This window comes from Pectinophora gossypiella, chromosome 10 (genome assembly GCF_024362695.1).
Source record: "Pectinophora gossypiella chromosome 10, ilPecGoss1.1, whole genome shotgun sequence".
NCBI lineage: Eukaryota > Metazoa > Arthropoda > Insecta > Lepidoptera > Gelechiidae > Pectinophora > Pectinophora gossypiella.
This window is the reverse complement of record NC_065413.1, coordinates 3069677-3093214: the sequence shown is the minus strand read 5'-3', so window position 1 is coordinate 3093214 and position 23538 is coordinate 3069677. Positions and strand designations below refer to the sequence as shown.

General features: G+C 38.6%; 1 protein-coding gene across 2 annotated transcripts in view; it reads left to right on the top strand.

Moving 5' to 3' along the window:
• LOC126370216 (tolloid-like protein 1) overlaps positions 1 to 23538 on the top strand; it is a 166438-nt gene that overhangs the window by 51866 nt on the left and 91034 nt on the right. For both annotated transcript variants that reach the window (XM_050015004.1, XM_050015003.1), the window contains exon 3: positions 4246 to 4341. In XM_050015004.1, the coding sequence (XP_049870961.1) occupies positions 4254 to 4341 (88 nt within the window). In that variant the 5' untranslated portion in view covers positions 4246 to 4253. The remainder of the gene's footprint in view (positions 1 to 4245; positions 4342 to 23538) is intronic.

Genomic DNA, 23538 nt, shown 5'->3' with positions numbered 1-23538 from the left:
AGAATTGCCACGTTTCTTCGCAAATATCCCGCGCAATAGCAGAAGGCGAAATTAATCTGTCAATAATAAGACATACTATCACTCTGCCCGTATCCCTAATGGGGTGGGCAGAGTCACAAGAACATCCCATTAGCGGTACGAGCATGATAATTATTTATGTACCTATGTTATGATTACTTGTGGCTCTGTCTGCCCCATAAGAGATAAAGGCGTGATATTATGTATGTATGTTTGGTACGGGCATGTAGCGATACGAGCGTGTAGTGGTAAGTGAAATTCCGCAGTCTCTGCCTACTCCAATGGGAAAAAGGCGTGATGTTATTGTTCACTGTTGGATAATACACGACTACAATTTAGGAAGGAAAAAAATACAAAAAAAAAAAAATATTTTTTATCATGGTTAATGATAACTTCCCCTTAACAGCACCGCCATTTTGAATTTCGGGTGCACTAGGGCTTGCCGATCAAAAAATGTCTATCGATAATCTATCCCGACCGAGAGTCGATCGATAGCAAGACTATTGATAACTCGGAAAGTGGGAACATTTTCGATTTTATTACCTAAGTGCAATACAATCGATAGTATCGTTGCGGATTAATAACAAACTATCGATAATTTTGCCCTCAGTCAGTAGTATTGCTACACTCCGATAGTATGGTTATTTTGAGTGGGCTGATTGTCTAAACTGAATTTCAATAACTCAAAAGTCCATGGATTTAGATTTTTTGAAAAGCTATTTTTTTATTTCTACCAATCAAAATCGTAGTTGAAAATGATTATGATCGATAATCGATACTGAACTATCGATAGTTTGAAACACTAGCGTGCCTTTTTCTATTCGCGAGCCCTGGCATCCTGGTACAGGGTATAAATCCCATTAACTGTCCCAATGCAATTTGCAATTCCGTGCTTCGGAAGGCACGGTTGGTCCCGGTGACTACTTACTCATGTAAGAAAGTAGTTATTACATGAGTCATGTCAGGGGCCTCTGGCGGCTCAATAGTTACCCTGACACCAGGGTTGATGAGGTTGGTAATCCACCTCACAACCCACACGATAGAAAGATTTAAAAAAATACTGTTATGTGTTTTTAATTCCTTGTACGCAATAAAGTATTATTGTATTGTACGAAAGTACTTATTTTAAGATTACTTTTACCATGTCATAGTAAAAGTAAAGTTATGTTAGGTAGGTACTTTACTTGAGAAATTGATTTTGTCTTTACTATGTTGTAAACGTAACATTAATGTCTCGTTAATAAGATACACAATCACTTGCAGCTGCTCGTATCCCTAATGGGGTGGGCAGAGCCATAAGTAATCAGAACATACTAACATAATATCACGCCCGTATCACTAAGGGGTAGGCAGTCACAACGGTACTTGAGAAATTTATTTTGCTTTTACTATGTTGTAAATCCCCAAGGAATTCTAAGAAGCCTCTGACGTTGCCGGTCGCCTCAGGGAGGCACCCCGTCTGGCCAAGGTGCCGGACCCGGTAGTTGGCGGCTCCTTCACACTCCAGTAGCACATGGGCCGCTGTCTCGTCCATGCAGGTTCTGCACAGGGGCTTGTCGGTGACACCTAGTGTAAACAGATGTTTGTTGATATCACCGTGACCACACAGCTACACCTGCTACCTGCAGCTGTTACCTGTATTAGTGGAGACCTCTTCACATTTAGAATTCTTTTGGAGAGACAACTATTGATGTTGGGTAGTGCCAACTTAGCCTGCCTGCATTTATTTACGGTGGTTCATAGTCTGGTGTGTTTGTTCATTCCCAAATACCCTAATACCGAACTAGCTTTATTTGCGGATGATACAGCCATCTATTCTTCGTGCCGTGGTCGAGTTATGATGACCGGAATTCTCCAACGCGCCAATGCCTTGGGCAAGTAGTTTCGCAAATGGAGAATCAAGGTAAACCCGGAGAAAAGTGCAGCGGTGTACTTTTCAAAGGGCTATTATAATACGTCACGGTCACGCTGTCAACTTAAGTCATCAAGATGTCTGGCAAGCCGATCCCTTGGGAGGAGCAAGTCAAATATCTCGGCGTAGTCTTAGATAGACGTCTTACTTTCAAGGCCCATATCAAACGTGTGCGCGATCGCGCCACGTTTGTAATGGGCCGTGTTCATTGTCTCCTTAACAAGCGTAGTAAATTATCCCTTTGGAATCTACACGACTTGCATCCGTCCGATCATGACCTATGCAGGGGTAGTTTTCGCTCACGCGAGTCTCTCTCAAATCCACCGTCTACAGGAAATACAAAATCGTTCGTGGTTCCATCGCAATGAAAATCTGCACATTGACCTAAGTCTGCCAACCATTGCCCAATGGCTCAAATTAGTTTTTTTGATTCTGCTCCGCACCAACCAAATCCCCTGGTAGTTGCGGCTTCCGAATACATCCCGCTTAGGAACGGTACTGAATAGCATCGGCGTCCGAAGTATGTAATACGATCCCGACGACCCGATTACTCTAGCCATAGAATCAGCCAATCAGCTCGCGACAACAAACATTTCAGGACCCCGATACCGACACCGCCGGCGTGGTCGACGACTTCCCTCAATCAGCGCTTATCGCTATCGACTTACTAGGGTCGTTTAATTCTTTCAAATATTTTTCCTCTCAGACGACGCCCTGAGCCTAGGTTCGCGCCCAACTGGGCACCCTCAGGCCTGTTGTCTTAAACGTTGTACCGGGTGAGAGCCTTCAGCGCTCCCCATTTGTCCGGCCAAGTAGTTAATGTCATTTGCGGCAAAACTTCGATAAGTCACGTCAAAAAAAGGTGTGTTTGTTGGCTGCTCTCGTTCGTAGCAGCGAGCGGACCTGTCCGAATGAGATCGGCAATATCGGTTCCGGACCGATGGCTGTTACCTCCCGTTCCCCTTCTGGCCAACTCGTCCGCCGCGTCGTTACCTCTTGAATCACTGTGTCCTTTGATCCATTGTAAAGTGAGGTGTTAGTATTTGCACACCTTAGTCAGTGATTGGTGGTAACTGTGTATGAGTAGTAGTAGTTGTTTAGGGCCTGCAAAACTCTGAAAGTATTCTAATGAAACTGTCCCGTACCTAGCTAGCCATGAACGCATTCGCCGCTAGTGTGATGCCCATTTGACCTGGATGACGGTGTTAAGGGAGCCTGATATTACGTAATCATAAAATAAAGCATACTACACAAGGAGACGAGATGCATTGTAAAGTACATTTCTTTATCAACTATTAATGTAGGTAATCGACTACATTTTTGGACAAAACTTGTACAACAAAGTGACTCTGCCCATCTCAGTAGCGCAGTAAGTGTGATATTAGATATGTGTAATTACTTGTAGCTCTGTCTGGTCCATTAGGGATAAAGCCGTGATTTATGTATGTTCACATCTTGTTCTATCCTATTGGTTGTGAGGTGGATAACCAACCTCGTCAATCCTGGTGCGAGGGTTATTATTGAGCCGCCAAATGCCCCTGACATGGCTCATGTAACGACTACTTATTACATCAGTAAGCAGTAACCGGGACCAATGCCCATTGTTTTTTTAACTATTGTGTCTGGAAATCTTGGCCTCACAAGGATGAAACAAAACAATTTAAAAAATATTGATTAATATGGCCATCACTGGCACGTTTACCCTTTACTAGGGCAGGCATAAATAAAAGAGGTGGTAGCTGTTCACTCAAAAGTTAAATACCTTGAACAGCTGATTGCTACGTAGTGTTGTGCAAATTTGAATTTATTACATGAAGACCTGGAATTCAATTGCTCATAACTAATGCAAATATGAATTTAGGCGGCCAATACTCTCGCATGTGATTTGTAGATAGTGACAGAGTAGGCACACTTCGGGTTGATACCCCCGTTCCGTTACACCCTGTATAAAAATATACTTATTATTATAAAACTATAATTATTTATTTAATAAATGTAATTATTTGCTTTTTATTTAAGTATAGTAAATGAGTGCGAATTACAATTATAAAAACAATAATAATATAATATTTGTATAATTCCCACTTTGTAATTTTCGTGATTCTAGCGCCATCTAGTTAATGGACGTTGTACTGCGTAGTGAACCAAAAACTTGTCATGACTGTAACGCTGAGAAAGTTAGCTGTATGTGAGTCGTAGAAGTTCGCGCACCACCCGCTAGATGGCGCTAAAGCAAAATTAAGGTGTTTTATAGGGAACGTTTTGCGTATTATTATTTTTGGCACTTTTGCAATTTATTTTTTCGTATTTAATAGGATACAGTATGGCCGCGGCACATTGGCTCAACTCGCTCGGATGCCTGTCGCTGTCGCTACTATGTCTCTTCGCAACTACTCTTCAACACACAAGCGGTAAGTTTTTAATATTTATTTCTATTCAACGCTGGCCATGTTTTTCAGGGATAATCGATAAAAAATAAGTATTGGCAGTTAAATTTTTAATTCTGTGCAAAACGTTTTCGTAGCGCGCCAGCCAGTATTTTGTAAAGTGGTTCATTCACTCATTTTAATTTATTTCTCGAGGACGATACTTCTATTTTCCTTCTACTTAAGTAGATGCATTGAGGTGCGTTAATAGGTGCTCTTAGCGACAGAGACGGTTATTACGCTGAGAGGCTTTTATCCGCTAACAATACTTCGCAGAAGATGGGTTGTCGAAAATATCTAAAGTAGGAGAACCTATTGTATTCGACTTAGGTAATTAATTTTCACTTTAAAATACTTAATTGATTTAAAACCAATCTTATCTGTTTTAAACGGTTTTCATTAATTTGATCATCAAGTATTTCACTGGTATTTAGTTGGGTTAGATGGTAAGTCATCTCACCAGTTAACAATTTGTATATTTTTTAAAGTCTACACGCCTGCATAGCTTCAGGGTCAGTTTTCTCCGAACAATGAATGAAGGGGTAACTTGGTCACTTCCCACATAGATGATCATTTACTTACTTACATAATTTAAGGCCGGTCAGTTGGTGGCTGAGTTCGGATAGGTACCCAAATCCACGGGGTACAACGTGAACACCTCAACGATTGCAGAGGCGGAGATGGGAGCCATTGGTGCAGCAATGCAGACGGAAAGGGAAAGTCCCAGGGACTGTAACCTGGGACCTGAAAGAGGGCAGCAGTAACTGTCAGAACTACTCAGAGGCGGAGGATAGGAATCCTAGTACGGCTTTGAAATATACTACTCTGGGCTTTATCCCATTCGCGTCAGACAGAGTACTGCGGGGCGGAAAGCAAGAAGGAAACCATTGCCCTATTTTCCCCTAAAAAGTAGCAGGGCGCACCGATAGGAGCGTGATATACCTTAAATAACTAAATAAATGGAAATATAAGCCTTTGAAATGGTATGTTAATTTTATGACGGGTTTAATTTTGAAGTAAGTACTTACCTAGATATTTAATGACGTAGAGTAGTGAAGTGCTTTACGGATTTTATTGTATCATAAACTATCGTATGTGAAGATGCACTTAAGCAAATGTGTCGCCTTAACTCATAGGGTAAGCAGATAGTGTTTTGCACCAAGAAGTCCAAGAATTATTATTCTTCAAACGACGTTATAGTGATTTAAGTAAAAAGCAGGTTTCATCAACGGTTTCAGATACTTTCCGAAGCACCTTCAAGAATGATTGGTAAATGTATGGTGCTTAAGTTGGAAATTGATCTTTATAGGTATCTTGTAAATTATACTTACTAACTGTAGTGTATTCGCTTCAATATAATATATAAATAAATATCGGCTCGTTGCCACACACTACGTCTTCACTCCACCCCCGTACATACCAGTACAGTTTACTTTTTAATTGTGGCCACCGCGTAGTGCATTGCCCGAGACGACAGAATATATATTATGTGAATCGATTATATCGATTCAAGTATTTTATAATATATTACATCATCATCATCAGCCGTATGACGCCCACTGCTGGGCATAGGCCGGTCGTCATATATTACAGTCATATTTATTTATATATTTTATTATACCTACGTGTATTACAACAAGATGTATTTATGTAAGTACTTATGTAAACACTACACTAATATACTAGGAGAAAATCTCTGGGAAGTATAGATCACCCCACCCTACATAATTAGGCGCCAAGGAAAGCGTACTCTTAGTATATTTTTTTATTAATTTCCGGAAATTCCCCAAAATATTTTCCGAGATGATTGATAACAAATCTGTGATCGGCATCCGACCACTGAGTGGTTGTGGGCGATTGATAGCAGATTGTGATTGATAGAATCTCGAGTAGTGACAGATTTCCACTAAATTCTTTAAAATAATTTCGTGATTTTTTTTTATAACTACTTAAGTAAAATTATGTGGCTGAGAATACTCGGCTAATTTAGATTCAAAAGGTAAAGTAAAAGATTAATAATAGTAAATGTGTGCGTATGTTTGTTTCACCATTTATAGTACTGTTTCCTTTTCTTAAAGGCTGGATAGACTATCATGAATCGGATTTAACGCATAAAACTTCTAAAAATTCAAAGGATATTCTTTTCATCTTAATTTTTTCATAGCCTGAAGGGCCAAGGAAATATCGCCTGTGCGGGGCGCGAATCTCATAGGACCATTTTCTCTGAATTTCGTCCTCGCTGACGTATATCTGTCCTTTTCTAACCTGTGGGAAAACGTTTCTTCTTCTCGCGCGATCAATAGGGACATGCAGATTATAAATTGCCTGAGGACGAAACTTTGTGTAACGAGGTTTTATGGACCATTTCCTGATCATTGACGGTTTTAAAATAGAAGTTTAGTGTACTAAGGTCACTGTGAAAAAGAATTTTGGTCACAACTGAATAATTGATATTAAGTAAGTAAGTAAGTAAAATGTTTATTTTTCATAAAAAATACAGAAAATATTGGTAAGTACAACAAAAACGACAAAACCAATTCCTCGGTTTGTCTTAATAAGTATGCTTTTAATGGGTTTTTACATTCGTTTATGATACGACTGGTTAATGTAGTAGAGTCTTTTTTTGACCTTACTCATTGGAGGTTGGCCTCGGATGACATAAACTATTTGGCCGGACAAATGGGGAACGCTCAAGTCTCTCACATAGTACAAAATTTAAGACTACAGCTCAGAAGGTGCCTAGTTGGGTGCGAACCTCGGCTCAGGGCGTCAATAATGTCCTTCAGAGTACTTTTCGAGTTACTTACATTTTAGCATATTTTACACAGAGAATTTTACAGACATAACAGCTGGGAATTTTTTGAAACTCCTCTATTAAATCCTCTCTAAAACAATTTTATGAAAACCTGCGCTGGAGCTTAGCATCAATATCTGAATATTCAACGCTAAGCTTACCTACATAAGATGTGTAATGCAACCACCGACATATATTCACTACCCTCAACATGTTTAAGTCCATTAGAAATCTCACTCACACATAAAACCCTTGTAATGCGCTTATCGTAAAAAAACAACTAAGGATTATGTACGGTCACGAGTACTAATATGTATACACTTTGAAACCATGTCACATTAACTTTTTTGCAAAGAAAGGAATTTATTTACACCATAAACAAAACAGTTACATAACAAAAATATTAGAAAAATATGAAACAAAACAAATAAAATTAAAATAAGACTAAAACAAATAAACAGAACTCAAAATAAAATAAATTATGTACAATTAACACTTAAGCTAAACTATATTAATTAAGAAGCCCTCCTCGAATCGTACCTGGTGCAAATGTACCCATAATGCTGGCTGCGTTTCCGCGTTGAACAGCCAGCGATATGCGTTGCACCAGATACGATTCTGAGCGGGGATCCGCTCCACTATTTCTGAGGCGCCGCCCCAACTCGCGCACAAAGCTCCTGGCTTCAGCGCACCATACCCCACTCACCTCTACCGCGAAGGGAATGAAAATATATGGCCCTTCAAGAGCCTTATACTTAGCCCGTTTTGCTTTTTTTTTTGACGTGACTTATTGTAGATTTGCCGCAGATGGCATTAACTACTTGGCCGGACAAATGGGGAGCGCTGAAGGCTCTCACCCGGTACAAAGCCCGTTTTGCAAATGAAACCGTAAGTCTCACTAAATGTCAAATATGATAGTGCGACAAGGTTCTAAAGTGGGTACATGATATTGCTCATGCATGACTGTACATACTAAGTACGCTTACAGACCAGCGACGATGGTGACGATAACGTTGTCGTCACGGGGCGATGACGTCGGTGTGTATCTTCTTAAATATCTATATAAACTACATGTATGTTTGCGTGGTATGTATGTAGAGAGGAAATAGAGTAGGTTCCCCAGTTCAAGGCTTTGAGAACGAGAGATTTAGAATTCCAAACGCTCTCAAATATATATTCACCGTGTAGTTTTTTTGAAATGGAACGATTTGTGGGCTGTGAGATTTGCATCTATTGGAATTTCACGGAAGGCTATGGAGATAGAGGCTTACTTCTGACATATTAATATGTCAGAAGTAAAACTATTTCTAAAAAGCGATTCATATTTTGTCTTCATGTGCGCTTCAACTATCAATATTTTCAAATAAAGTTTCAAATATAAAAAGGAAAACGTTTTTTGTCACCTTTAGACCTGGGGGCTTAAAATGGCCACATCGAAGCAATTCATCTAAAAAAGTAATATTGCAATTTGACATTTGCGCATTTATTTATTTATTTATTTATTTTTTAGGAAGATTACAGACAAATAACAAAAGTACGTAAGTGCGCAATGCAAATAAATGTCAAATAGCAATATTGCTTTTTTAGATGAATTGCTTTGATGTGGCCTTTTTAACCCCCCTGTCTTTGTTTAGTAATCAGAATTTCATAATTTATCTCCGGACACATAAAATTAAATTAATAGTCATTATTCAATGAGTGAGGAGCTCGGTGGCGCAGCGGTACACGCGCTCGGTCTGCGATTGTTGAAGTTAAGCAACTTTCGCAAAGACCGGTCATAGGATGGGTGACCACAAAAAAAAGAAAAGTTTTCATCTCGAGCTCCTCCGTGCTTCGGAAGGCACGTTAAGCCGTTGGTCCCGGCTGTTGGTGCCGGTAGCAGTCGCTAATAATCATCAATCCGCACTGGGCCCGCGTGATCAAGGCCCGATCACCCTATCCATCCATAGGGAAGGCCTGTGCTCCAGCAGTGGGGACGTTAATGGGCTGATGATGATGATTCAATGAGTGGTTGGTCTATTGGCGTTTCTAGAGATAACATAAACAAGGCAAATCATAAATTAGGACTTAAATGAACAAGATTAGCGCTTCTATTTAGCTGAATATACAAACGTTCGGACAATAGTGGAGATATGCGGCTGTCGCATACAGAAAGGCAGTACCAAAAGATGTATGCTACTCGTCCGTCAAGACAATAGTGCCTGTACTATTGTTCGACTACTATTGTGCGAATAATTTGTAAATAAATAAAACTAAACACTACTGCGGTTAATTGCGTGGGAGGTTACGCTGTGAAATATATGGCTGTGATTATACTGTTGAATTGTGAGAGCAAACCGGATGTTAGTGACATCATACCGAATACTGAGGGGAATGATTCAGACCATGATTCTGAGTTAATATCAAGTGGATTTTCCGTCATAACATAACATAACAAATACTTTATTGCACAAACAGGAAAATACAAAACAAAAGAGAAACGAAGAAGAAAGGACATAAAAGAAGAAGAGTTTCCGTCCCGAAATACAAGTTTTTTAAAATTATTTTCAATCATATACTTTTGCGATGAAATATTGCATTTGATATTAACTCAGAATAATGAACTGAATTATTCCCCTTAGTATTCGTTACGATGACATTTACACCCCGTACAAGTACATACAAGTACAAATGGGTTTGAGTGACACCGTAACGAATACTAAGGGGGATAATTCAGACCATGATCCTGGATTGATAGCTTGTAGAATTTCCTATCAGAAAAGTAATGTTTTTTTTGTTTTTTTTTTAATTATTTTCAGTTCCATACTTTTGCGACGGAAAATTCCGCTTGATATCAACTCAGAATCATGGTCTGAATCACCCATTAAAATTTTCGTTACGATGTCACTAACACCCTGTATACATAGGTACTTACTTAATATGTTTAGTTTAAAACATGTAGATAGCTTACAGGTCTATAAGGGTTTGGAATAAAAGTAAGTATATAAAAACTATACTTACTTACAAGAGTTATACCAATTCAAGTGAAATAAACTCATTCACTCACAATTCCAGTCATACTTGCCACCCGCTATAAATGTAACATTTTCTTTTTCCCGATAAAAAGAATGAATTCCGAATCGGGAGTCCGAAAATAACCCGCCTACGCGCTTGCTACGCCGTAGCTCTCTGCAGTTACGCGCGCACGTGAGCTACGCATCGACGATACTACCTAATAGACGTGTAATGTTTGATTTTGGCATAGAATAGGCTGGCTGACTAGGTATGCATATAAAATGCTGTTAGAAATATAATTCAGTCTTAGCTGATTAAAAATGTGACTTATTGCAGATTTGCCGTAGATGGCATTAACTACTTGGCCGGATAAACGAGGAGCGTTGAGGGCTCTTACTCGGAACAAAATTTAAGACAACAGGCCTGAGGGTACCCACTGCCCAGTTGAGCGCGAACCTGGGCTCAGGGCGTCGTCTGAGAGATAGATAGATAGATAAAATACTTAATTGAGCACAATGGACACAAAATACAGAGATAAGGACAACAGGCGGCCTTTTTGCTCATGCAGCAATTTCTTCCAGGCAACCTTTGGGTACTTACAGGAAAATTTTGTACAAATAGAGGATTATATTTCAAAGATTTAATCGACTCTCACTTGGCCAGGTTTTCCGCTTGCTCATTCATTCTGTCAGTGAGGTGAGGAGGGTAAGGAGGGTACGCGAGGGATGTGTTCTAATTGACTCACTCAAGATTCTAAACACGTCGAAAGGTCACGGAAGCAGTCACGATTGCTACAAAGTTTTCTGACAGTATCGTATATCTGACTTATTTATCAGATGTGTTGATCAGCACCCGTTCGTATGTTGCTGCGAGTCTAGTTGTTGTAACGTCGATGGAGTTGCGCCTGCGTAATCATATTACGATCCGGTACGCTCTTGATGACATGTATTGTCATATTAAGCCCCTTGTTATGTTAATATTCAAGGGCATTTGCAATGAACGCTTCATTGGAAGAACTATATTGCGCATGCAGCGTTAATTTAACTATAAATTAGTTTTAATTATGAATTAAATTGATGTGGTGTGGGATGACGGTGCAATGAGCCGTATCGCTGTCTTTTGGCCTCCGTTGTCCAGTGGTTGAGCGTTGGGTTCACGATCCGGAGGCCCCGGGTTCGAATCCCGGTATCATATATCACAAAAATCACTTTGTGATCCCTAGTTTGGTTAGGACATTACAGGCTGATCACCTGATTGTCCGAAAGTAAGATGATCCGTGCTTCGGATGTTGGTCCCGGTTACAACTTACTGATGTGAGTATGTAGTCGTTACATGAGCCATGTCAGGGGCCTTTGGTGGCTCAATAATAACCCTGACACCAGGTTTGATGGGGTTGGTATCCCACCTCACAACCCACACGATAAGAAGAAGAAGATGGTCGAGTCAATTGTGATAGTGAAAACTGCACTTAAATTAATAATATTAGGCTCCATTCCAGTACTTGGGTTCGACCCGGCGCGAATTCTCACCTGGTTTTATTCCACATTCTAATTTTGAAAATGTTTAATTACAAAAGAAGTCTTCGGTTGCGCAATATCCTCTGATTCAATCGCTGTAGACCACCTGGATCACTTGAGCACATTGAAATCCGTACCCCATAAATCACATGTATCTATTTCAAGGAAAGGAGAGCCACTTTGATTGAAATCCATTGATACAAAGGGTATATAATAAGTAACTCATCATCATCATCATCAGCCCATTAACGTCATCACTGCTGGGGCACGGGCCTTCCCTATGGATGGATAGGGAGATCGGGCCTTAAACCACCACGCGGGCCCAGTGCGGATTGGTGGTTATTAACGACTGCTATTGCAGCCGGGACCAACGGCTTAACGTGCCTTCCGAAGCACGGAGGAGCTCGAGATGAAAACTTTTTTTTTTGTGGTCACCCATCCTATGACCGGCCTCTGCGAAAGTTGCTTTACTTCAACAATCGCAGACCGAGCGCGTTTACCGCTGCGCCACCGAGCTCCTCAAGTATAATAAGTAACTAAAATGTTTTTATTTTTCAAAAGGACACAAAAATATTGTTAGACCTGGCCGGACCTATCAAATCTTTAGGTTAGGTAAGCGGTCCCTATGAAAAACGGGATAATGCTAGGGAGATGATGATAAAAAAAATATTGTTACAATACAAACCCCACAAAACCAATTCCTCGGTTTGTTTGTGGGAGTGGAGTTCGCTAGATAAGTTATTATATTAGAGGAAGTTTTTAGTGGTTTCTAATACCGCTATCGACCCACTAGGGTCGATTCATTTTTTCAAATAGTTTTCTCTTTACGACGCCCTGAGCTAAGGTTCGCGCCCAACTGGGCACCCTCAGGCTTGTTGTCTTAAATTTTGTACCGGATGAGAGCACTCAGCGCTCCTCTTTTGTCTGGCCAAATAGTTAATGCCATCTGCGGCAAATCTACAATAAGTCACGTCAAAAACAAAAAAGGATAACGAGTGATTTATGTAAGTCACAGGGTTTCCCAAACCCACATGGGTTCTATATGGGCCACGGCTCGGGCTCCTCTTGCGGCCGAGATTTCCAGACACAATAGTTAAGCGAAGGGGTTTGGATTTTAAATGGACATTCAGACGAGTTTAAACCACTGAATTCGACTTTTGAGTTTTTATGTTTCGACCATAGATAATTGATACCACGCGGTTTCCAGGATGTGTGCCCGGTTAAAGGCAATAGGCTAGCCCCCTATCATATGGGGCTTAAACATAGCTGGCGAGAAGTGGGTGTGGTGGGGTGGGTGATATTCTATACAGGCCCGATGCTATATTATGCTATGTGTTTTGTCGAATATCATAGTTTTCTACCAGTGACCGATTTATAGCCGTCCAATAGTCTTTCAAATAGAAGATTCTGTCTGACATTAATACATTTTAACATACACACACATACATTGATTACATTATTACATTTTTACTTTTTGTGTAGTTTAGTAAATGTTTGTTTCCTGGTATTGGTTTCCTGGAAGAAATTGCTCTAGAGCAATAATGCCGCTCAAATTGTGTCCATGTGCTGTCTGATTGTTAAAATTATGTTCAGTGCAATAAAGTGTATTAGATTTGATTTTAGATAATATTTTTATTCATAAACGTCTCAGTGAAAAAAACAATAAATAATATCACCTACTTACTTATTATATAGCACCGAGCATTCTACACAATTTTTACTTGTCACTTAACTTGACACGTAAAAATAATACTCATTTTTTAACAAAAGGATTTCTGTTTTTATTAAAAAAAAAGGAAATAAAGAACATAAGCGGCTGATTTATTACGTTTTTTTTGTTTTGGTTAACCACCCTGTGTTTGTGAGGTCTGGATAATATAGTTCAAAATAACAATAGTAAAATGTCGTAAGTACTTTATGTTAAATTTAATATTACCTATTATTAAATATATTATTAAGGTGACCGGCGGTCCTGTCGTCAGGATCGCCGGTCACCTTTAAATGTTATTTTATATCTAAAATACGTTGGAAGCAAACGTCTGGTGAAGTGGTCAATTATTGAGCACCATTTCAACTTAGAATACCAAAAGCTGCGCGGTCACTCCCAACACGAGCATATCAAATTGCTTACTGGCAGGTCCACAATTTTGTTATAGTAAAATACTGGAGAAAAACAAATTGATTTTTATTTTATTTATTTTATAAAATACACCGACAATATACGAGTGACCGATGATCCTGATGGCCATGAGTGATCGGGTTGTAATTGTGACGTCGTCTTGAATTCTACCTCACGTCGTCGCCGACTGATGGAGCGTTCCGACGGGCCAACAAATGTAGCGAACACAATTAATGTCGCCGCAGACGGGCGCTCGTCTGCGACGTGACGCACGTTCCAAACCAGCTGGGGAAACTACTAGACTGTTGCTTTCAACTTATATAGATTCCTTTAATGAAACGAAATGTATTTTATTGTAATATATGTGGTACGATAAGGTGGGTTTTATACATTGTTTTAAGTTTACGCGGTTGTTGGTGCTAATTCCTGTAAATACCATCTAATTTTATTTTAAGTTGTATCTGTCATTTTCTTATCCGCCGAAAATGAAAGGGACGGGTAATCGACAAGCATAAAATTTATGGAACACACGTCAATTTTAAGCACAAATCTAAACCAACCGTCTAAAAACCCGACACAGTTAAGTAGACAGCACGTCAAACGGATTGCATACCAGCGACGTACCTTTTGATTCGCCCGGGTTATTCATTAATTTACTCATTCTTCCTAAAATTAAGAGCTGTGAATCATCCGTCCCTTTCCTTTTCGACGGATACGAAAATGACGGATATAACCTAAAATAAAATTAGGCGGTGTCTGCAGGAATCGGGACCATTATTATAATTAAAACACATAATAACGGGTTCTTACCGCGTTTAAAGTAAGGATATGAGACTCCCGATATTTCGACACTGTTGCAAGTGCCATGATCACGGGATGACTGATGAGATTGGAGTGGAATATCGGGAGTCTCATATCCCTACTTTAAACGCGGTAAGAACCCGTTATTATGTGTTTTAATTAAAGTGGACTTTTTCGTTTTTTTTTACGTGACTTATTGTAGATTTGCCGCAGATGGCATTAACTACCTTGCCGGGACGATAAGGTGCAAAAGTCCAATCAGTTTCTTACAAAGTGATAAATCAGATCAAATCAAATCAGAATCATTTATTCAACGTAATTATCATGGATAAACTTGTTGAAGGTCAATGTAACATTTTTGAATTTACGTCATTTCGCAAGGTGTTATGGCTGAGGAGAAGAAATGACAAGAAACTGCAACAGCAACACATCTTTTAAAAACCAATGAGGATATACATTACAAGTTATTTAATAACTAGAGGAACACATTCAATACCAGACATTTTTATCATTTAGGTAGTCATTAATCTTATAATAAGCTTTTTTACATAAAGTAAGCTTCACGTGATCTTTAAATTTATTTTCTGACAAATTTAAAATATTATCTGGTATTTTATTGTAAAAACGTATACATAACCCCAAAAAAGATGAATTTAATTTAATTTAATTTATATTTTATTTAAATTATCTGGTTGCACTTAAGTTCCTACAAAACATAAATTTTATAATTATGACAACTAATGGTTCACAACCACTGTTTGCAAATAATTGGGCTCAGTGACTGAACTTTTGCTCTTCGATTGTACATTGTTGTGGTTCGAATCCAGCGCAGGCTGTCATGCAATGATTGTCGAATTTATTTTCGTATTCATGTTTGGATCATAAAAGTAATTATCACGTGCTCAGCGGTATGTGACCTAACCTGTACTGGTCTGGGATCCCTTCGCGGGTTGAAAGGTTAGACAGGCTGTCGCTTCTGTAAAAAACCGGACCTGTCAAATCTTCAGGTTAGGTTAGCGGACCCTGTGAAAAAACGGGATAATGCTGAGATGACGATGATATTTGGTACATTGCTTACACTATTACTATAGCCATAGAGGCGGCACAGGGTGTTAATATCGTCTGGTACAAGTGGCTCATCCATTCCATGTCTTTCTTTACATCCAGTCCAGCGAAGGTTCTAATTAATACCTTTATACACACAGACACAGATCCCTAGAAGAATGCTTGGCGTAGGCGGGTAATCCTGGTAAGTCGAATGCTGGCGCAATTAATAAAAGTGATCCGGCTTACGTTGAACAAACTACGCTGCTATACCTCGGGTCTTCTTAGGGTCTCCGTCTGTAAGACAGCCGCGCTACCCGGACAGTCATGAGCAATATAATGTGCCCACTTTAGGACTCTGTCGCACTAACATATTTGACATTTAGTGAGACTTACAGTTCAATTTGGCAAAAAAGGTTAATGTGACATGGTACCAAAGTGTATACATATTAATGCTCGTGACCGGACACTACCGTTTGTAAGTGTGAGCGAGACAAATAGTGCGCGCGCACTCCCTTACTCCTTAACGGCTAACGGCCCTATTATAATTATGAAACTTAATCATAGCCGAGTTGGCGAGAAGTGGGGGTATATTTTATACAAGTCTGCCTACCCCTTCGATGATACAAGCTTTTTATTTTTATGACGTGACTTTTTGTAGATTTAACTACTTGCTCGGACAAATGGGGAGCACTGAGGGCTCTCACCCGGTACAACATTTAACACAACTGGGGGGTTAAAATGGCCACATCGAAGCAATTCATCTAAGAAAGCAATATTGCAATTTGACATTTGCGCATATAAAAGTAAGTGCGCAATGCAAACAAATGTCAAATAGCAATATTGCTTTCTTAGATGAATTGCTTCGATGTGGCCATTTTAACCCCCCAGGTGTGAGGTTGCCCAGTTGGGCGCGAACCTCGGCTCAGGGCGTGTTCTAAGAGGATAATATTTGAAAGAATGAATTGACCTTACTGGGTCGACAGCGATAAGCACTGAATGAGGGAAGTAGTCTACTACGCCGGCGGGGTCGGTATCGAGGTTCTGTTGTCGCGAGCTGATTGGCCGCCTCTATGGCTAGAGAATGATACAAAAGGGATGCTATGGTATATAGAAAATTATAAGCTCTCAAATAATAATACCAATTGGGGGTGAGTTTATGTATGTATGTAATACACATACTCATTTTGTTTCAGGTTCAGTTCAATTTCAGCAAGTTAATCCAGGCTTAGAAAACTATGTTCCTTATTAGGGTTGCGTCGTAAATGTTTGATAGGCAGCCGCTAATTAATGTTCCGTGCGATAGTGCCTGTCCGTGCTAGTCCGGATAATCCGGCTTGCCGGAGCCCGGACTACGGACGACGGGCGCCGGATGCCGGACGGCAGATACGGCAGGAAAGTTAGAGTATAAAAAAATAAATAAATAAAAAAAAATGTTTAAAACACATAATAACGGGTTCTTACCGCGTTTAAAGTGGGGATATGAGACTCCTGATATTTCGACACTGTTGCAAGTGCCATGATCACGGGATTACTCAGTGTCGAAATATCAGGTGGCTGATATCCTTACTTTAAACGCGGTAAGAACCCGTTATTATGTATTTTAATACCCCCGTAGTCCTGTGTTGACCAGTTTTACCTCTCAAACGGGAGACGGGGGAGGAGGGGGGGGGGTGAAAGGGGGAAGTTAGCATAAAATCTATTTACAAACTAGGTAATCTTGAATCTGTAGCTGCCATAACGCAAATTACCGACTGCAGCTGGAAACCAAAAAATCTGCCTATTTACTTTTTAGTTGCATTCCAAAGAATTTCTTAACATTTACATAAATAGGGCCATAGCTACCTCAATAGAAAACATTCCAATGGAAATGGGACCAAAACAAACTTCTCCTTTTCTTTGACGTGATTTATTGGAGATACCGGACAAATGGAGGGCGCTGAGAGCCCTCACCCAGTAACACAGTGCCTAAACACCACTGGATTATATTAAGATCCTAAAGTACGGTGGCATTGTAATACCTTCACAAATTAATTCAAATACGCTCGTTTACGTTCAACTCTATTCATTTACAAAGAAACTTCTCTTTATGAATATTGTAAATCTTTGGAGTCAGGCGCGCGTAGACTTTATTTATTTACACCATTTTACATTTAAGTAGTTCCATTTAGTTAATACGCTTTTAAATCTAAGAGAGATACTGAACGATTCACCTTGTAAGTTAATAAGATGAATAGTTAATACACACTAACCCGCTATATTACTTAATATTCAATATCTCCTATACTTAAAGGTTGCCTGGAAGAGATTGCTACTTAGCAATAAGGCCGCCTATTGTACTAATTCTATTTCTCTTTTGTTTTGTATTTTGTTTTTTCCTGTTTGTGCAATAAAGTATTTGTTGAGTTATGTTATGTTAGGCTAAAAGACGTTGGTCCAAATCTTGTTAAAAATTAAGAAGCAAAACAGTCTGATACTTAGATATTATGTAGAGTTTGCGGAAACTCAAACATTTAATAAAATCGTCTCCGCGTATGTATGTCTAATCTAACAATACTTATTGATTTAAAATTTTTATTTAGTCTACGTACGCAGGAGACATACAGATAAATTGTTTTTAAGTACTCAACACAAGGCAGACAAACAGTAAAAATATTTATTTTCTGTGGTATTTATTTCACTTTATTGAAAAAGTGTAGAGTCGAGCAGACATCTATTCTGTGCATTATAAAACACCTAACCTAAGTCTCGCCGTGTGCTCTAGGATTAGTCGATGAAAAGTCTATACATTTCCCAAATGGGTGTTTTCCCAATCAAATACAGAGTAGCAGATGTTCGTATGTGATGTGATGGCGCCCCGCCCGCCTCATCCGGCGCCAGGTCCCGCGCCCTCGCCAGTGGGCGCTCGAAACTCGATCGCGCCGAACGCTTCGCGCGCGCTTGCCTCAACAACAGCGCCAAATTTAAAAAATAAAAACTTAAAAATTAATAAAATAGCAGTTAGCCATTTAAATTTCGAACCCCGGTTGAATTTTAAATTTACAAATTTTGTAGAATTTTTTTGAGAAATCAAAAGTTGCAAAATTTTTGTAGGAGAATTAATTTAGTAAAAGAAAATTATACATTAATTAAAAAGAAATATAGGTGTCGTGGTTTACAATTTCATAGTGTTGTTATTTAGTGTTGATGTTTAACATATTTTAGTGTCGTCGTGTTGAATAGTGAGAAAGTTTATACGCAGTGTTGGTCGTTGACAGTGTGCGACGAATTAGTGTTAACATTTAAAAGTATTTCTTAACAACGTTTAAGTAAATATTATACTAAGCTTGTGTTTGGGTACATCGTCGTTTTACTACCTTCTATCATTTGGAAAGATGATATGAATAAGAATGAAATGAGTGTGGGGGTAACGGTTCTAGGGATGTATGATAAAAAAGAGACATTTTCACTGAACCTACTTGAAATAGGAATAAGAGCTACTTACTTGAATATTTGTCCATAGCGGCAGACAGAATCCATAAAATTTCACTTGTTTTGATCCTGAGCCTGACATAACAAATTTTCTTCTATTTTTTCAAAATGCGAAATGTGTATTATAAAGTACCCAAAAGGACCCCAGCTGTAAGGCGACTGCAAAATCTGTTTATAATTTATCTTCAAGCGAAAGTTCTCAACAGATTAAACTTATTTGTGTAGAAGAAGATCAAAACAACTTAAGTACTTACACAAATAAAATATACTTCGTAAATAAAACAAGAGATTTATTTTTTCTTGTTCTTTTTTAATTTTTACGTATCCTACCGAGGTTTATTGGGCAATGGAAACACTCAGCCCGAAGCCTAAGGTTTTTTTACTATGGCTAGGCTGGAATGATTAATGTCTTGGAAAGTTCGACCCTGCAATTTGGAACTTTTTGCTTAAGTACAGACCTAAAACGATATATTGTCAGAGTTAGGTCTGTAATGTTTAACTCTTTTTGATGTCAGTTTTATAATAATATCGTATTAATTTTTGATATAAATAATCTTTGAAGAAGAAAACAATATTGTCTTAATATTTTCATAAGGTACACTACACTTGTTTTAATCAGTGTCAGTGTTGTTTTAATGAGTGTGTGTATTTTTGATTAATTTTAACATAGCATCACGCCTTTATCCTCGAAGGGGTAGGCAGAGGTGTAAAATACCCCTTTTCTTGTACTTCGCATTTTATAATCTTTCGAGTAATGCTTACGTAGGTATATAGTTGTGTTAATAATGATAATAAGTACCTACTCATTTAAAAAAAAAAGTTAAGGGTCTAGTTACCGAATTTAGAATTTGAATATTTTTAGATTTTCGTAGGCACAGATCGCGGCGCTTTTTTATTTTTGGAAGTTTTTATTTTATTAAGTTTATGTATAGACTTCACCTAAGATACACACAACTAATACCTAAGAAAGTTGACATGACTTTAAGTTAATAGAGGCTGAATAGCTGGACTCCATTGCCAACAACTTGCAATCACATTTACTATTGCACTAAGCCTTCCGCTAAAATCGAGCGGTTTGGGCTAACTTATACTGGATAATGCTCGACTTTCCACGCTACGTTCCTCAAAAACAATATAGATGGCGCTGTACAGATTTTCCTTCGTTTAACCTTCTAATTTCATGGATAACAGACATATACATCTTTTATGTTTGTTTTTGGGTACAAATGATGACCCTTTTCATTACACCCAGGCACAATCTAAGTTTCCACCCATTATTATTCTGATCAAAATAAAGACAAGCAACATAATGTGATCTAAATATAAAACAACAATTATTTTTATTTATATGCTTATGCCATTACATTGTATTTTTGAATAATTATGTACCCGAATAATGACGAAGCACACGCCATCTATACAGGGTGTTAGTGACATCGTAACGAAAACTTTGAGGGGTGGTTCAGATATCAACTCAGAATCATGGTCTGAACCATCCCCCTCAGTATTCGTTACGGTGTCACTAACACCCATACCTACTTATATGGCTACCGTATGTACTTGTACGGGGTGTAAGTGTCATCGTAACGAATACTGAGAGGGATGATTCATCTGATTATTCTGAGTTAATATCAAGTGGAATTTTCCATCGCAAAAGTATAGAATTGAAAATATTTTAAAATAACTAAAAAAAAATCATGAATTTTGCGACGGAAAATTCCACTTGATTTTAACTCAGAATCATGGTCTGAATCAACCCCCTCAGTATTCGTTACGATGTCACTAACACCCAGTATTATTTTTGGGGAACGTGGAAAGTCCTTTATTCTAAAAACATTTTAATCGCCCAGTGTAGGTTGATTCGGCCCACACGTAAGTTGATCGCATGCGTCGAACCGCGTGCGTGCAAGCGGTACGGGCCAACTTGCACCGGGTGATGTACAAGTGAGTAGAACTCTCCAGCCTAAGTTGAACCGATACGTGCTGCTCTCGCCCGAGTTTAGTGTTAGCCCTATGATAGAAATGAGACATAGATAATTTAAAGGAGACAGACTACGGCTATAAATAATCCAATCATGACGCACATGAAATCAGATAGAGATATAACTTGCTTTATGGTCTGTCCTCCCCTATCGTAAGATGATTTTATTTTTAATTTTCTGGTCGGCCGCACTTTCCTCGGTCCTCAGTCAACCCTTATCAGGACATATTCGGTCAAGTTGACGTAATATGGCCGGGCCGTCTTACCTACGTCTTGCGTAATTAACGGTGATTACAAGTCATGTTTCTCCAATGGAGCGGATAACCAAGTTTTGGTGGATTAGAGGCTGTTATATTAATGATAGTGATGTTACAAAGAATTTCGGGTCGTTATGTAAGTATTGTTTACTTTTTTCTTCTTTCTCGTTCTCGAAATAGTTTCGTTACATAGATACCTACGTAAGATTCCTTCGCGGGTTGGAAGGTTAGATAAGCAGTCGCATCTGTAAAAAACCGGACCTTTCAAATCTTTATATATTATAAATTGGGTCGTGTATTGGTTCAAGATAAATTATGTATATGAAATTGTGATTACTAAATAAAGACAGGTCTAGAACTAACAAAACCATTTTCTTTTTTCTATTTAACTTATTAATGAATTTTAATAAAAAAAGTAATAACAAGTTTTTCCTATGGTAATGTTGAACTGTCACCTGTCAAGTAAAAGTACATGTTTTGTCAACAATGCTGAGATTTTCCAAAAATTCCTTGATAGTATTCTAAATTTCGTAAGAATAACAAGTAAGCCATTTTATCCTGTTTTTCTATGACGGCACAGTGTGCTTTTTCATGAAAAATTCCAGTCATTTTGTGTTTTGACGTTTAGTAAAAAGTAACTGATTTGACTAGTTGGAAAATAGTCTATTCTTGTTTGTATTTGAATTCTTTTTCCATCGAAGCATACAAGTACTGCAAAAAGCTTATTTTAATTACGGTAAAACAATATTTTCTCTTATTAAGAAAGATACAACATCACCGATTGAGAAATTGGTCGGTGTACTGCGGAACGGAAGGCGATTGGGGCAACCACCGTTCTACACGCCCTATCTATGGAGTAATGAAAATGGAGGCTATCACTCCACCGACAAGAGCGCAGCTCTTAAATAAAGAGAGAGATTAAGAAAGATAAAAGAGAATGAAATATGGAACAATTTCTGTGATTATTGTATACTCAAGGGATGGGTACGAAGATTAAGAAATTCCAAATTTTGTTAGTTCTATAGTCTTTTTATCCATATTTTATTATTTAATTACGTAATATATATATGTACATTGCATTCTGTGGGTTCAGTTTCGTTTTGTAATTAACATTAAAACGCCGTTGAAGCTTCCGTAATCACTTTCCGAACGTTAATTTCAATTTGAACGTCCTTAATCGATCGATTCGTTCACAAATCCCAGTTGAACTAATTAAATTTAGTTTAAGTCTTCTAAGTAGTTTTAAGAATTCTCTTTCCACACAATTTCTCGTTGGAGAAAAAGATAATTATTGGAATTATAAATTGTAAAGCACAATTCATACAACGCGATACTGAAATCTTCTAAAGTCCCCTCCCGTTAGGTATATGTAAGGGGTGGTCACCGAGGGGAAGGATGAGGCAAAAAAAGAGAAAAAGGTCACGTAGTACGGGTACGTCCTTTAAGCACCATCCTCACCCGTTGAAGGGCATTTTGAGCATTTTGGTAACACAAAACTGCGGTGAAATGTGTAGGAAAACAAAGAAAGGTTTAAGGAATCCTTTACCTACTTTTTCCTCGTCTATAATAAGGAAAGGGGAGGAAGGGTGTGTTTGTCCCGGATAGGATTCTTGTCGGGTGACGTCACACGTCATCGCGTCTAGCGTGATGTATTACCCGGCGCTCATTCATTTTTATTCCTCGACACGTCTCTCGAGGCTAGAGGCGAAAACACATACATACATTCTCTATACACGTTGTGTTCTGATGCGGAATGCCGAAATTCTAACTACATAGGTATCTACCTACTTAACCTAGTCTCTTCTCAAGATCAAATCAAATATTGTTACTATTACTTTATTACATACACACAAATCATACAAGTATTTAGCAACAGTAAAAATGGGCGACCTTATTGCTCTGAATCAATTTTTAATGTGAATGATATCAGAGGCTTTACAACAAGTAACATCCTGGAACAAAACAACCTGGAATAGATTCAGCTTACGAGATTTTTAATCTTCTTCTCTCGTGTTTATGAGATGTATGATCAACCTCATGAACCCTGGTGTCAGGGTTATTATTGGGCCACCAAAGCTCTGCCATGGCTCATGTTATGAATACGTGCTTACTTTAGTGATAATAGCCGGGACCAACGGCTTAACGCGCATTCCTAACTACGGAATTATTTTATGTTTCTGACGTGTTTCTTGCCAATCAGGTGA